Below are 14,093 nucleotides of genomic sequence, written 5' to 3' on the forward strand. Positions count from 1 at the left end.
CACGTATACACGTTTTAAAATACTCTAGAGAATTAAGAATTCCAGAGCTACTCAAGCGCCATTTCTTCTTCCAACTTCGTTCCTTTTCTGCACTAGCATTCTGGCCTATAGACTTCTTAAACTTTTAAAAATATGCCTTTATTGATTTTTAGAGAGGAAGGGGGAGAGAAAGAGAGATAGAAAGGCGCCATTTCTTCTTCCAACTTCGTTCCTTTTCTACACTAGCATTCTGGCCTATCCTGGCACAAACTATTTCTAGTTGTATTATGAATTCATTATACCAGATAGCAGCAATAGACTTCTTAAATTTTTAAAAATATGCCTTTATTGCTTTTTAGAGAGGAAGGGGGAGAGAAAGAGAGATAGAAACATCGATGAGAGAGAAACATTGATCAGCTGCCTCCTGCACGCCCCTCCTGGGAATCGAGACTGTAACATGTGCATGTGCCCTGACTGGTGATCGAACCTGTGACCTCGTGGTGCGTGGGACAGCGCTCCATCCACTGAGCCACACTGGCCAGGCACCTTTTTCAGTATTTCCCCTGCAGTTTTAATTTCCCCTGCACTTTTAGTTTCCCCGTAGCTATGTATAAAGAAGCATTTGCTAATGTGGCGTTGTGTCCACCAAGAACGTGTTATAAGCCTGATGTGCTCCACTGACTGCTTTGCAGGCTGCGACCGTTCCGTTTCCTAAGTGCGTTTAAGTGCGGCCTCATAACCTTATGTCCGTCTCTTACAGGGTCCACCTGGCCCTCCCGGCCCCAGAGGTCCCCAAGGTCCCAACGGAGCTGATGTAAGAACTGTGAAGTATACGTTAGTTATTGTGAAGTTGTATGGGGGTGTTGACATTTAATGACCACTGTGTCTGCAACACAAGGGGGATAATCATTCTGTTACTAAACGTTTATGTGCACAGAGTTCAAGGGTCCCCTATTTACTCTATGTCATTTTCCAAGAAAAGAAACAGGCTTTTTAGGGAACGAATCACCACAAATACAAAATAGGTACAAAGTGCACATTCAGTACATACTTATTGGTGAGTTAGAAATATTAGCTTTATTAGAATAACCACATTTGTTCAGTTCAACATACTAAGACCACGCCTTGCATATGATAACTGTTCAATGTTACCGAATTGTCTCAAAATTTAACCTTTGTCGCTTACAATGTCTTGAGGAGATGTAACATTAAAAATTAAAACACTCCATAATTATACTAGATTTGAAACTATTACCACTTTTAAAATTGACACCTAAGAGCTCATGATTGTAAGTACACAAGCAAGTGGCAAATTTGTGTTTTTAAGTGCTGCATACAATTCGAGTGTGTACAACGTGTGATATAAAAGAGGAAAAATAAACAGTTCTACGTGGGGGAACTAGTGAGAAAGTTCAAGGGAAAAGTACAATAATCTTCCCATGAAGACGTAGTCAGGTGACATTTGAGTGCAACCTGCTCTGTGAGTTCCGGTAACTAAACTCAAACAGTGTAATATTATACAAAGCCTACATGTTATTTGTAAGTGTAGATATAAGATTTTATCACATGTAGTCATTTCTTATATGATAAGTATTTTGATATTATAGTTTCTGAATCTTAATTTTTATGTTAAAGTTTTAACTTAACTTTATTTTTTGGTTTTATGTCAGAAATTGGCCAAGTGTTTATTTTATGGTTTTTCTATTCTATTTTCTTAGGGTCTGCCAGGCCCACCTGGTGAAAAAGGTGAAAATGGGGATGTCGGTCCCATGGTACGTTTTGGTTTTTAGGTATGGGATAGATATGATGGATTCCCATGTTACTAATATCTCCCGAAGGTTTATTAATGTGAACAAAGTTGTCCTAAAGGCTATGGCTTTTCAAATGGATGCTTTCTCTTTCCTCTACCCCCCCTGCATCTGTGACCATTGCGTCTTCTCTCTGATGTTGAACCTCTGTTTTTTCTTTCTCGCTTTGGGGTAATGGTGAACACACCTGGGGCTCTCGCTGGTCGATATGTTGTGATGATACTTTCATTTCTATGTGCGTATATTCCCGAGGCGTAGATAAACTGCCGCACTTCAGTTATTTACTAGCATTGAGCTCTGGACTTTCATGTGGCGTAAATAAAGAATAGATAGTGGTCTCCCAGGATTTGAATAATTAGCAAATGTTAGCACAGTATTAAAATTAATTGTATTTCGAAAGTCTTCATTTAACAAGGAATTCTCAATTAATTAGAACTCGATGACATAATTTCCATCGATTGATTCTGGCTTTCTGCTCTCATGGTTCAACTGAAAATGTGAAATACCTATGTGTGTTTACTAAGCACTATATTGGGTAAGGAAACAATTAGGTAGGATCATTGAAATTAATAATGAAATATAATAAATATATTTCCTAATTACTGCTTTCTTTCAATAAAGATTACTCCAATATGTACTTCCTTAAAATACATGTTTGATAATTTTACACTTGAACGTTAGATTTTCTTTTCTTCAAATAAGAAATGATTTTTTATCATCACAATAAACTTAAAAACGGGGGACATAAAGGTGCTGATTCAGTAACTGATTAAGACTCCACGCAGCACCGGGTAGAGAGCAGGCATTCCCTGGATGTGGCTGCCAGGTTCCCTGAATATTAATGCATCCTCCTGACCTACGGTAACGCTGGGAGTAGACAAGCTTTTCAACCATGATATTAAAATAAACTGTGACCTTTAAAAAAAATACCAATGCCCTGGCATTCACTCCAGACTAATCACAAGTGTGAGGTTACGGATGCTGGCCATCCATACTTTATTAAAAGCGTCCAAGTTCATTTTAATGCAAAACAAGGAGAGAGAACCATCGTTTTAGAGAGACAACGAGGCAGTTAATCGCATTTCAATTCTAACCTATGGAACACGTATACACGTTTTAAAATACTCTAGAGAATTAAGAATTCCAGAGCTACTCAAGCGCCATTTCTTCTTCCAACTTCGTTCCTTTTCTGCACTAGCATTCTGGCCTATAGACTTCTTAAACTTTTAAAAATATGCCTTTATTGATTTTTAGAGAGGAAGGGGGAGAGAAAGAGAGATAGAAACATCGATGAGAGAGAAACATTGATCAGCTGCCTCCTGCACGCCCCTCCTGGGAATCGAGACTGTAACATGTGCATGTGCCCTGACTGGTGATCGAACCTGTGACCTCGTGGTGCGTGGGACAGCGCTCCATCCACTGAGCCACACTGGCCAGGCACCTTTTTCAGTATTTCCCCTGCAGTTTTAATTTCCCCTGCACTTTTAGTTTCCCCGTAGCTATGTATAAAGAAGCATTTGCTAATGTGGCGTTGTGTCCACCAAGAACGTGTTATAAGCCTGATGTGCTCCACTGACTGCTTTGCAGGCTGCGACCGTTCCGTTTCCTAAGTGCGTTTAAGTGCGGCCTCATAACCTTATGTCCGTCTCTTACAGGGTCCACCTGGCCCTCCCGGCCCCAGAGGTCCCCAAGGTCCCAACGGAGCTGATGTAAGAACTGTGAAGTATACGTTAGTTATTGTGAAGTTGTATGGGGGTGTTGACATTTAATGACCACTGTGTCTGCAACACAAGGGGGATAATCATTCTGTTACTAAACGTTTATGTGCACAGAGTTCAAGGGTCCCCTATTTACTCTATGTCATTTTCCAAGAAAAGAAACAGGCTTTTTAGGGAACGAATCACCACAAATACAAAATAGGTACAAAGTGCACATTCAGTACATACTTATTGGTGAGCTAGAAATATTAGCTTTATTAGAATAACCACATTTGTTCAGTTCAACATACTAAGACCACGCCTTGCATATGATAACTGTTCAATGTTACCGAATTGTCTCAAAATTTAACCTTTGTCGCTTACAATGTCTTGAGGAGATGGTTTGTGATTAGCTTTGACTGCCTGAGCCCAGGACTGTACCCCAACCCACCTTTACGTATGCATGTGTCACCAGTGACTTTTATCTAAAAGTTTGCATTTGTATTTTCACTCTATAAAATATGTTAGAGTACTATGTGCCTATACATCATGCACCTCTCGCCATGTAAAATATTTCCTCTCAGTTGTATAAACAATCTCCCCAGGGCTTCATAACTAACTCACTGTTCCAGTATTCTAGGATTTTGAAATGTAATGTCATATTTATCTTGTTATCAATAACAAATGTATAGGCTTTGAGGTGATCACACCTTCTGACCTCACCTTTTCACCAAGAACGAGTCATCTATTCTTGTCTTTACTGCTCTTATGTCTGCTTTTAATTCGGGCCAGAATGTACCAGGAGCAGATGTACCAAAAAAGCTTTTAGTTTCTCATTGTCCTGAAGTAATTTTGAGGTTGGGAGGTGGTTGACCTTGTTTGTGGCATGGATCCCCTACTTCCTAACCAAAGTCGTATTTTGATCCACTACAAAAGTCATCCTCTAAATAGGGCATATTCACTGATAGGAAGATTGAATTTACGTTTTGTGTACCAACTGGCAAGACTAGAGTTGGAAAGTGGCCAGTCTTAGCTTCAGAAGTCTGGTGCATTTAAAAATCAGTTTAATCTAATTAAATTATTTGCTCTCCAGTGAATTCGACAACCCAGTAAAAGGCATGATTTTGTCCCATCCTTCCAATGACTTGGGGAATCCTTGCACATAGTCCTCTCTCTTTAAGCAGAACTAGATGCATACTTATGGATTTATTACGTCGTTATAAGGAGAATAACTGTGTTCCTTTTCCTCTCCTGCAGGGACCCCAAGGCCCTCCAGGATCCATTGGTTCCGTTGGTGGTGTTGGAGAAAAGGTCAGGAACGTAGTGACGTACAGTTTGGAATGGCAAGAATAGAGGACTTGTTAACATTGGCTAATGTTTGCAGGGCTTCTCTCTAAGTGTATCACACACAGTTATATGAATCACAAGTCATTCTCTCCGGTAGTTCAATGATGAGAGGTAGAATAATTTTGAGATACCATGGTTTTGATTACCATGTATTGTACCGATGGTGTACATGGAGTATTTCCTTTAATCAACCCAACCACCCTGTGATGAGCGTATTATTATTATCCACATGTCTAAGCCAGGAAAGCTGGAGCCTGGAGAATTTCAGTGTTTGCATCAAGGTTTTATCCGTAGAAAGTGACTAACTCAAGATCTACCCTGACCCAGGTATGTCTGACTAGACTAAGTGTCTCTAATAACACTCTTTACTGAAATTAGAAGAGATCGGTTGATGCAATGACTTAAAAGGGAAAACAGAATCCTTTCAACTACAAAAGAGTTAATCACTCACTCTGTCGTATGTGGAGTTTCATTTTCATTGCTGTGCCCTGTCTTTGGCACTTTGTAAAATAACATCTGAACCCGAGATAGCTTCCTTTTCTCATGAACACCATCACGTTTAAAAATCTCCTCCTCCCCCTGGTGCAAATAGCACACTGATTCTCTGATTTATTATTGATGCATTCATGTTCATTTCTTAATAGAATTTTCCAAAAATTGACATCAATTTTGCTTTATGTAAAAACTAAGATATTTATCAGTTTTGGTGGCCAAAAGTGAAATTTCAAAACATAAAATATTATCCAGTAGAAACAACAGAAATTTCTTGAATTTTCTAGTTATTAATTAATTGCTATCAGAAGCAAAAAGTTCTGTTGTTTGATCTAAAACTTTTTTGATATATCTTGTATTCAATTTAATTTATTTTAATTTAAAATTTTAAAGCTCTGAAAAGTAATGTGATAGAATTAGAATATATTATTTGGATATTTATTTCTGCTCAACACTTACATCCTAGTATTATCAATGTAATTAACCCTATATGACTATTCTTTTTAAATTTTTATTTATTTTAGAGAGGGAGGAGGAGGAGAGAAAGAGTAACATTGATTTGTTTATCCAATTATTTGTGCATTCATTGGTTGATTCTTGTATGTGCCCTGACCAAGGGTTAAACCAGCAACCTTGGCATATTGGGATGATGCTCAAACCAACTTAGCTACCCTCCATGCCTATGTGATTATTCAAATGGTTTCTTAATTACTACATATGAAGCACTTTAAAGTTAGGATTGAATTGTTACTGCATAAACAATCTGCTATTTTTTAGACTGATTATCTCTTTATTTATGTTCTTACATTGGGAGCTTAGTGTTGAAAAGGCGCTGGTGAGCTGGGGGTGGAATTGAAAGATCACTTTTCACTGAGTTCAGTTGTCATGGGAACAGAGGCGGGAGAGACCACCGGCTGATGGTGTCCCTGTCTCACACAGATGAGGACACAACTGTCCTCCTTCCCTTTGCGTCACCCCTCCCCCCTCTGGCTAAATGCTGACTAGAGAGTTGTGAAACCTAGTCTCTACTTTTAGTTTTGCCCACATAGCAAATTTTAAAACCCCTTAATAGCCTTTTCAGCCCATCTCTTTGTTCTGCAGAGCTTTGGGGTGCAGGGGGAACAGTTGTAAGTACTTCGGTTGCTGCTTGGGTGGTTTTCCTCCTGTGTGACTCTTGGGCAAACACGGGTCCCAGATGCTTGGAGCTGTGCGCACCTCCCTTCCCATGCTGTTCCCATGTGCTTACGGCCTGTCTGGCAGCCCAGCCAACTCCATTCTCCAGAGACAGACTCAGTCGGCCAGGGTGGTGATTCCATTTCCTACAATCCAGATGTGGCGGACTCTACCTGTGTCACCGTCATAGAAAGTTTTCATTTTTCTCTCTTTCAAAAAAAAATATGCTTTTGTGTGACAGCCAGATAGAAATGCAATTCTGATTTTAATTTTCTTCAGCATCTGGAGTAATGTCATTTGCTGTAGATGACAGGTTTCTGATATCAGCTTTGATTCTGGCTGGATGCTTCCTCATTTTCACTTTGGAAAACTTATTTCCAGTCACAAATCAACGAAAAAAATAAAGGGCAAGAAAAGCGTGTCCCTTAGTCATGCTGCACTCTGCTTAGAAAGGGGTAGCCTGTTTCCATAGAATATGTATTTGCTACAGATGGATTTCTGCACGTGAACGGTTTCCTCAAAACAGATGTGTATCAGCACAGGGCCTGAGGATTTAATGCATATTTTATGACAAAAGGCATACAGAGCCATTTGCTGTCAACCTGAGCAAGGGTGTTATAGAATGGGGCAAAATGGTGGCATGCTGAGTAATGACAGTTTAAAATTATAACATAGCTGCTCTACAGAATTTATACTATTGCATATTAATTATGACTTTCTAGAAGGAATATGGTATAGCTTTGTTGATACTAGAAATACAAATTTATCCATTTGATGTAGGCTTGTCGTTAACATTTTATTTACTTGGAATTTTGTCCTATTCAAAAGCCTTTAAATGGGACATTACTTAACATTTACACAACATTAATTTCTTCTTAAATAATTGTTCACTTATTTTGTGCACACCTGCCTGTAATATACAAAAGGTAATTTGCATATGAACTTTTGACAAATGAACATAGATGTGTTCTCTAAATGAAGAGATTTTTGTAGTAAAAACTTGTCTTTAAATTTTAACAATTATTCAAACCCATCTTTTTGCCACCTGTCATTTTCCTCATTTGAAAAAATGGAAATAATCCTTAAGAAAAGTAGTTTAACTTTATAGTGGACAAGGATTAAAACACATCAACAAAATATGCAGAGGGTGACTAGAAAAATAGTTATTTTCCCTCCAGTTCCAATTTCTGTGGTCTCACCAGGGGTTAACGTGGTGGCTAAGAAGATATTTTGTGCATGGTCAATAGATTTCCTGTATTTCTTTGTGTACTTTTCTAGAGAGAGATTAACTTGTTGTTTACTGTTCCACTTATTTATGCAATCATCGGTTGATCCCCTGACCAACCAACCTGTAGTGTATCAGGACGACGCTCTAACCAATTGAGCTACCCGGCCAGGGCCTGATTTCCTGTGGGTTTTTTCCAGCTTTATTGAGCTATAATTGACAAATAAAAATCATATACATTTAAGATGTACAATTTGATGTTCTGGTACAGGTATGCTTTGTGAAATACCTTTCTACTCTCTCCTTGTATGAGTTTGACTTTTAAATTTCACATCTAAGTGAACTCATGCAGTAGACTATAATATTCCATGTAGAAAGCATTTGATTTGAATGGCAAACTACTTAAGATTTATTTTGAAGATATGAATAATGAATAATGACAGAAATATCACATATATCATCCCATCATACTCAGATGGCTGAATGATTCATTGCTTTGTAAATAATATAAATACAATATTTCAATAAATATTACTTGTAAGATTTATTTAAAAACTGGAAATATTTGCTACTCATCTTGAGAAGAAAATAACTTATACACAGTGAAAGTACTTGATGTTTTCTGTCGTTATGCAGATAATTCATGAAGTTAAAATATGTGCATATTTTCATCGAGGAAGGAATTATATACATAAGATAGCCTCGCCCTGGGATTCTGTTTCTATTTAATGTAATGCATTTCAAACAAATGTATGAGCAATGGGAATATTTGAGAGAGTAGAGTTAAATGTTAAAGAGCATTCAGGCCTTACATTTTAAAAAAATTTAGAACCATTTCTGCCTCAGAATTGCTGGTACCTCTGATCTGGTGGATAAACATGGCACATGAATGTACTGATACATTATTTCTCTCGGATGATTACTCGAATAGAATATTTGCAGGCATTCTAAGTTCAAAGAATTAGTAACAGACTTTCCTAACTAAAACCTATTGGAGGCTTAGTTACCAGTCTGCTAAGGTAGAAAAATAACCATCCAAATTAATAATATGTACATCCTCAAAAGGAGCAGTTTTAATTGGTATCTATGTACCTTTATGCATCTTATAAATACATTCCGTTTCTATGTTCTTTAGGCCTCTACTAAATACATTTACAGGAGAATCAAAATACTACCAAATGATTTGCTTATTTGTCAGTGATAAATTAAATTCACATTTTGGTACAAAAATACCTGAAATTGTTGAATCCATAAACTTAAATACACACTGGGCTGGGAGCAGCGGTGTCTGTCCTGTGAGGCTGGTGGGACCCGGGGTGAATGACCTGCCTGGTAACTAACCAATGAGAGTTGTAGCTTTGGCCTCTTCCCCGAGAAGGAAAAGTCTCCCTGCCTTTTAGAGACGAGACTGATCGAAGGGCTGGTTTCAAACATCGTGGTCGTCACTGAAGGTGGTTTCACAAATGTGAGCCTTCACGTCCGTGTCCTGATGCTCATCCGATCTCTCCATTTCAGGGTGAACCCGGAGAAGCAGGAAACCCAGGGCCACCCGGGGAAGCAGGCACGGGGGTAAGTGCGGGCCTTTCCTCCGGGGGGCGGCCAGGGGCTCCCCTGAGCGTTTGTGACACGTCACCCACTCCTTGCTATCACTCGGTTGTTTCCTTGCCTTTCCAGTAAGAAAAGCAGACACTTGGAGCGTGTCCGTGGGATACTTTGTCATATCCTCCACATGTTTTAATGTAGACATTGCACGAGTCACATTTGCGTAAGGTAGAGCATTCGGAGTTGAGCTGTTTATCGTCTACAGTTTTGTGGAGGATTGTCCACAAAATAAACAGACCAACATGCTACAGCCAAAAAAAAAATGTTTAAATTGTGTTAGGATGGCCGTGTGCTCACTGAGATCCGTTTAAACCTGGCGTGAGTGTGACCCCTGGGGGAAGCCTTGGGCTCTCCTCCAGCGGGAAGCGAGCTGGAGCATGGAGTCGCCCTCATTCAAAACGCTGAGCGTCCTGAGAGCACGGACGGGACCCTCGGTGTGGCTCTCACTCTATAAAAGCGCACGCTGCCTGGCGACCACTGCTTGGGTTGTCACTGGTACGGTCCTCTCTTTCGTATGCCTCCTCATCTGGTCATGCAAGGTGACCCCGTTCCCAGCAGGAAGCCCGGGGAACCGAACGCATTGCCAGAAGCCCAGCTAGGAAATGGCAGCTCGGAGTTCAGTGCAGGTCTGCGCATCTCCGAGGTCCACGTCCTCCCCATCTGAGGAGGCGGCTAGATGATCTCCAGTGTCCTCGAATAACTACAGTTAGAGCCGCGCTTGGCTTATAGATGAAAACGCCTGAAAGCTGGGGACAGGTTTGACTTAGAGCTTGTAAGGTAACCGCTCTCTTTCTGCTGTGTAGGGCCCCAAAGGAGAACGAGGAGAGAAAGGGGAAGCGGGGCCCCCCGGCGCGGCTGGACCTCCCGGCGCCAAGGGGCCGCCAGGGGACGATGGCCCGAAAGGCAACCCGGTAAGTTGGTCCCTTCCCAGTGGCACCGAAGTCAAGGCCACTTTGGAGCTTTTCGCAGGAAGACGAGAAATCATGAGACTGTTCATCATTGCGTACACTCCACCCAGCCTCCCGGGACTGCCTTCATTTGTAGCAGCGCTAAGAGAAGAAGGGAGACATTCTCACAGGGACATACCATGACTTGTACCTCGTAAACGTCAGAATACCTAAAAAATAGTTTTCATTTATTTCCTTCCCTCTGGACACATCCTTCTAGGGTCCTGTTGGTTTTCCTGGAGACCCAGGTCCTCCCGGGGAGCCCGGCCCTGCGGTGAGTAGCGTGGAAAATAAACCGGGGCGGGGGGGGGGTGTTCCCAGTGTCTCTATGGCTAATAATTACAGAAAAATGTAATCACTTACCTCAGAGGGAAGGGGGAGGGGTGGGAAGAGATTAAGTAAAGAACTTACATGCATAGTGCATAGCCCATGGACATAGACAATAGTGCAGGGAAGGTCTGGGGGGGACAGTGGGGGGGAAACGGAGGACATCTGTAATACGTTTCATCAATAAAAATAATTTTATTAAAAAGAGCATACTACATTTTAAATTTGATGCGGTCACAGTTTCACAAATCTTTATGGCAAGAGTGAGAGATACCACAGTCCTTAAAAGAACAACAGAAAGAGCAGAATACTGTGTCCTCCTGGTAATAATTTAGCTCAAGGACTAGGACCGTATACTGTACCCTTTTCTCAGATAAAAGTGAATCAATAGTGAGAAATGTTGGGCTCATTTTCTGTTCCCGTTACAGGGTCAAGATGGCGTCGGTGGTGACAAGGGTGAGGATGGAGACCCGGGGCAGCCGGTGAGGAAGCACACACTGCTTTTATTTAATCTTTACCTAGCCTCGGGGCATTTAAAGAAAATCAGAAAGAACCATTTTTTTCTGAAAGAATTATCAGGTATATTTCAATTCCAGTTAAAAGGCAAACTTACATGGAGTGTTTCTAACTCGATGTGATTTAAGAAATATAAGCAAAGCCTTCATAATAAAAAAAAAATGTAGTCACATCAGGTTCTGCCCGACTGCATCAGATTCAGCTGTCTGTCCATTCGTGTTGATATAAGCCATTTGGAAATCACACGTAAGACCAGAAAAGAAAGCCAGGTTAGGGCCTGTCCGGTGCATGCACTCCTTCGGCTACTGACCTCACCGAGCTCAGCGCTGTGCTGGCTTTCTGCTGCTGCTGCTGCTGTTGGTAATGACACAGGAGTGGGCTGTGGCCACGTGTGGCTGGTCAGGGAGGGCACGGGCTTGAGTAGGAGCCAGAGACACGCTGCTCCTCTAGCACAGCTTCGTGTCCAGAGCGTCCCCCCTGGGGATCTACCCTCGGAGCTCAGGCTCATTCTGTGCAGATGGCGCCGGGGCCATCGCCCGGCAGGTTCCTGCTCCTGGGCGTAGCGATGCTGGCGTGGCACAGGGAGGGTGGAGACGCATCGTTTCATGGCTGCACAGATGTATGCGATCTGAGTGGCATTACCGCCCACGTGATTCTATAGTTAGCACGTCTACTGGGTGCTTGTCAGAGAAATGAGCACTTTTTAAAGGAACACGGTATTTCTGATCCGCTTTCTTCCGGCTCTGAGGAAGTTTCACTGTGGATTCACCAGGTATCTGCCTGCAGTTCCCTAAAGGCAGGCGCGGTATTGGAAGAGGGGCGGAGATTCTCCAGGAGAGCCATGTGGGGAGATGAGGCAGGAGGGCTGGTTTCAGTCCTGATTCTGAAAAACGTTGTGGCCGTAACACAGCGCCCAGGGGCTTTAACGTATTTTTCTCATTTTATAGGGTCCTCCCGGCCCCTCTGGTGAGGCGGGCCCGCCAGGTCCTCCTGGGAAAAGAGTAAGTTTTTAAAATTATTTATTGGAAACTTCCACGCGTTATCCACTGTGTGTGTGAATTCATATGCTGTATATGTGAGCGGTGCATTAGAATGATGTTGAGAAATGTACTTCCTAGAGAAGAGGGTGATTTCTTAAGTTTGTGAAAATACCTCTGGAACTGGATCACACTCGGGCCGACAGGCCGAGCCGTCACAGTGAGGGCAGCTCCCATGTCTCCATGTCTGTGCAGCCGCCCTCTGTGTAGGTGTCCTGGGCTGTTAGTGTCAGCTCCAGCGCATCCCAGCGAGATGGACTGTCATAGGCCAGGCTACCTAAGAAACTGAAAACCTGGATGCAGGATCCAGGGAATGGGCCCGGGAGCCATCAGCAGGAAACGTTAGATCGCTTTCCATGGGCAAACGTCTCTGATTTGGAAGCGGAGGGAGGATTTTAACAGGAGACTACAGTGAGCTATACACACAGAGCCCTTGTTGAGAGGTTGGTTCCAGCAGGTGCTAGATTTCCCTCCCTGTCCTTACTGCTGTGCTGTTTTATAACAGCTTCTGTGGAACCGCCTCTCTAGTCTCCTCCTCTAGAATCTTTGCCACATACTCTGTGCGTGGATAGGTGGGAAACACCAAATATATTTCTTGAGCTCGGTCTCCCTAAGAAATCCAAAGACTGAGCTGTTTTCCTCTGGTAGCTTTATTTTAGGGGCATTTTCACACCCGGTCTTTGTAGACAGAGTGTAGTAGGTTTTCCTTTGGTCTCCCAGCAACATAAATGTGAGTTGATATTTACAGACATTTCTCTCCACAATGTGAGTTGCTATTTACAGACATTTCTCTCCACAGAAATGAATTTGGTTTGTAGTAAATATCTTCTTGGAATGCAGTTTCTCTTCATTGACCAAGTACCCCTTTTCCCTTCCTCCTCTCACTACGCTCCTTCAGTCACCAGAACATGAAAGCCTAAGTAAGCTTTGTCTCTGCTTTATGACAGCAACGTTCCTCCTCTCCTTGGTCTCCCCACACTGGAGACCCGGAAAGATAGACCAACAGCCATTAGGCTCTAACACCCCAGTGCCGAAGGAGCAATGGCAAGACATGTGTTCACACGTATTACCATTTTTTTTTTCCATGAGTGAATCCTACACCTAAGCCTTCCTAATAGAATATTGATCAGAATGTGGCAAGTGGTGGTGATACTGACATTCAACACTCTAACAGTTATTGAACAAGTAGGGGAATTAAGTTGTCATTTGTAGTACACGGATACCCTGTCATGCATTGGTAATACTTGAGAATAGAAGTGTATTTCCTTCAGGCACTAGAAGAGTATGTAGCTGCTATCAATAAGCCGTGAAATGCTAAGACCCAAGTTAGCCTCACAGCTGTTCAAAAACCAAGTTTGTTCCACGCATTTTGCTGAAAAATAATTTCTGGAGCTGATTAACATAACATAAACATGATAGCCTTAAAAAGCACCATCTCCACTCCTTTCTCCAACCTCAATCTCAGCCCCTGACTCTGAGTACAATTCTTTGCAAAAACTGAAGTAAAACAAGAGAGTCTGGGAGGAAATGAATGCAATTTTCTTGAGATCAATTAGGAACAAAATGTAAATATCATGGGGATTATAATGCCTTATTTCTAGCTCAAAACGTTTTCTTTGATACTCTGAATATGAGGTTATGCAACATAAATGACTCCTCTACATGAGTTGGCCACAAGATTTAGGAATGCCGAGATTTTTACGTCCCAGGTGACCCTGTAAGTGCAGAGGAGGTCTGACTGTGTGATGTTTGCAGGGTCCTCCGGGAGCAGCAGGTGCAGAGGGACGGCAAGGGGAAAAGGGCGCCAAGGTAAGGCCGGTTGTGTACGTCTTACGTATGCAAAGCGGATGCCTACACGGCTTTGCATACACGGCCAATGTCTAGATTGACACGTTTTTTTAGATTTAACACTTTTCATGAAATAAGACATGTTTCCTCATTGG

The 14,093-nt window shown here is 41.9% G+C and overlaps 1 protein-coding gene across 1 annotated transcript in view; it reads left to right on the plus strand.

The window, feature by feature from the left end:
- The window catches only part of COL11A1 (collagen, type XI, alpha 1), a gene marked incomplete at its 5' end in the record, with an annotated part of 146,727 nt that overhangs the window by 117,239 nt on the left and 15,395 nt on the right, over positions 1-14,093 (plus strand). Inside the window, 8 exons of the mRNA XM_014549666.1 lie at positions 740-793; positions 4,742-4,795; positions 9,237-9,290; positions 10,127-10,234; positions 10,491-10,544; positions 11,026-11,079; positions 12,061-12,114; positions 13,906-13,959. Coding sequence (XP_014405152.1) covers positions 740-793; positions 4,742-4,795; positions 9,237-9,290; positions 10,127-10,234; positions 10,491-10,544; positions 11,026-11,079; positions 12,061-12,114; positions 13,906-13,959 — 486 coding nt within the window. The remainder of the gene's footprint in view (positions 1-739; positions 794-4,741; positions 4,796-9,236; positions 9,291-10,126; positions 10,235-10,490; positions 10,545-11,025; positions 11,080-12,060; positions 12,115-13,905; positions 13,960-14,093) is intronic.

Source organism: Myotis brandtii, unplaced genomic scaffold, assembly GCF_000412655.1.
Source record: "Myotis brandtii unplaced genomic scaffold, ASM41265v1 scaffold565, whole genome shotgun sequence".
NCBI lineage: Eukaryota > Metazoa > Chordata > Mammalia > Chiroptera > Vespertilionidae > Myotis > Myotis brandtii.